General features: G+C 38.7%; 1 protein-coding gene across 1 annotated transcript; it reads right to left on the bottom strand.

Annotated features, from left to right (window-relative positions):
• Window positions 1-22: 22 nt before the first annotated feature.
• On the bottom strand, window positions 23-618 carry PHALS_00465 (uncharacterized protein; the record flags this gene model as incomplete). The annotated part of the gene is made up of 1 exon (XM_024716534.1): window positions 23-618. A coding segment is annotated over one exon (596 nt), but the record flags the coding sequence as incomplete, so codon positions are not given.
• Window positions 619-781: the final 163 nt, after the last annotated feature.

The following is a 781-nucleotide window of genomic DNA, read 5'->3' as shown; positions in this document are numbered from 1 at the left end:
TTCCAGTTTTTTGAGAAACGACTCAGTGTAAGGCTCAACATTTTGCCAGTCAATGACTTTCTTTGCCGTTTCTTGGACATTTGGCTGCATGGTCTCCATCTCGTGATTGAGAGACCCTAGTTTCATATGTGTAAGCATCTTGTCGGCAAGACTCTGCATATGTTTCTCATGTTTAAGCTCTTGAAATAACGCGTGAATCTCTTCTTTTGTCTTGGATTGTTTAAGCAAGTCATAGAGTATTTTATCAGTGAAATGATCATGTTTTCGATTGCGTCGTAGCTTAGCTACATATTGAAGCCACTTGCGAACTCGTAAATTCTTACTCCAGTCTCCACTTGCTTTTGCCACTCGAAAGAAGCGAAACAAAGTCTTTGGATCGATATTTAACTTGCTTGCTATTGCATAGGAAATATCATAAAACAACGGCATTAAAAAACGCGCTTCACTAGTCTGATCTTCGATATTGCTCGTGCTATTTCTTGAAACAGTTACGTTCTTGCTTACATCCACTAAGTGAGTCTTGTAGAGGTCCAAACTTACTTCATTATGGTCTTGAATTTGTTCTCCATACACGCTGAGCGCGACTAGCAACAGACACGACCACGTATGCATCCACATTACTATTTTACGAATAAAGTAGAACCAACAATAGAGGTAATCTATTATTGGTAGTTTTCTTCTGACAGGTACAGCTGTTTTGACCGAAAATGGTGCGCATACAAGCAACTTTATGGTTGTTCAAACAATCGTAGATTTTAAAATATTTACCATGAGAGATGGA

This window comes from Plasmopara halstedii (assembly GCF_900000015.1).
Source record: "Plasmopara halstedii genome assembly, contig: Scaffold_111, whole genome shotgun sequence".
In the NCBI taxonomy this organism is placed as follows: domain Eukaryota; phylum Oomycota; class Peronosporomycetes; order Peronosporales; family Peronosporaceae; genus Plasmopara; species Plasmopara halstedii.
The sequence above is the reverse complement of the archived record's forward strand: the minus strand, read 5'-3'. Positions and strand labels throughout refer to the sequence as shown.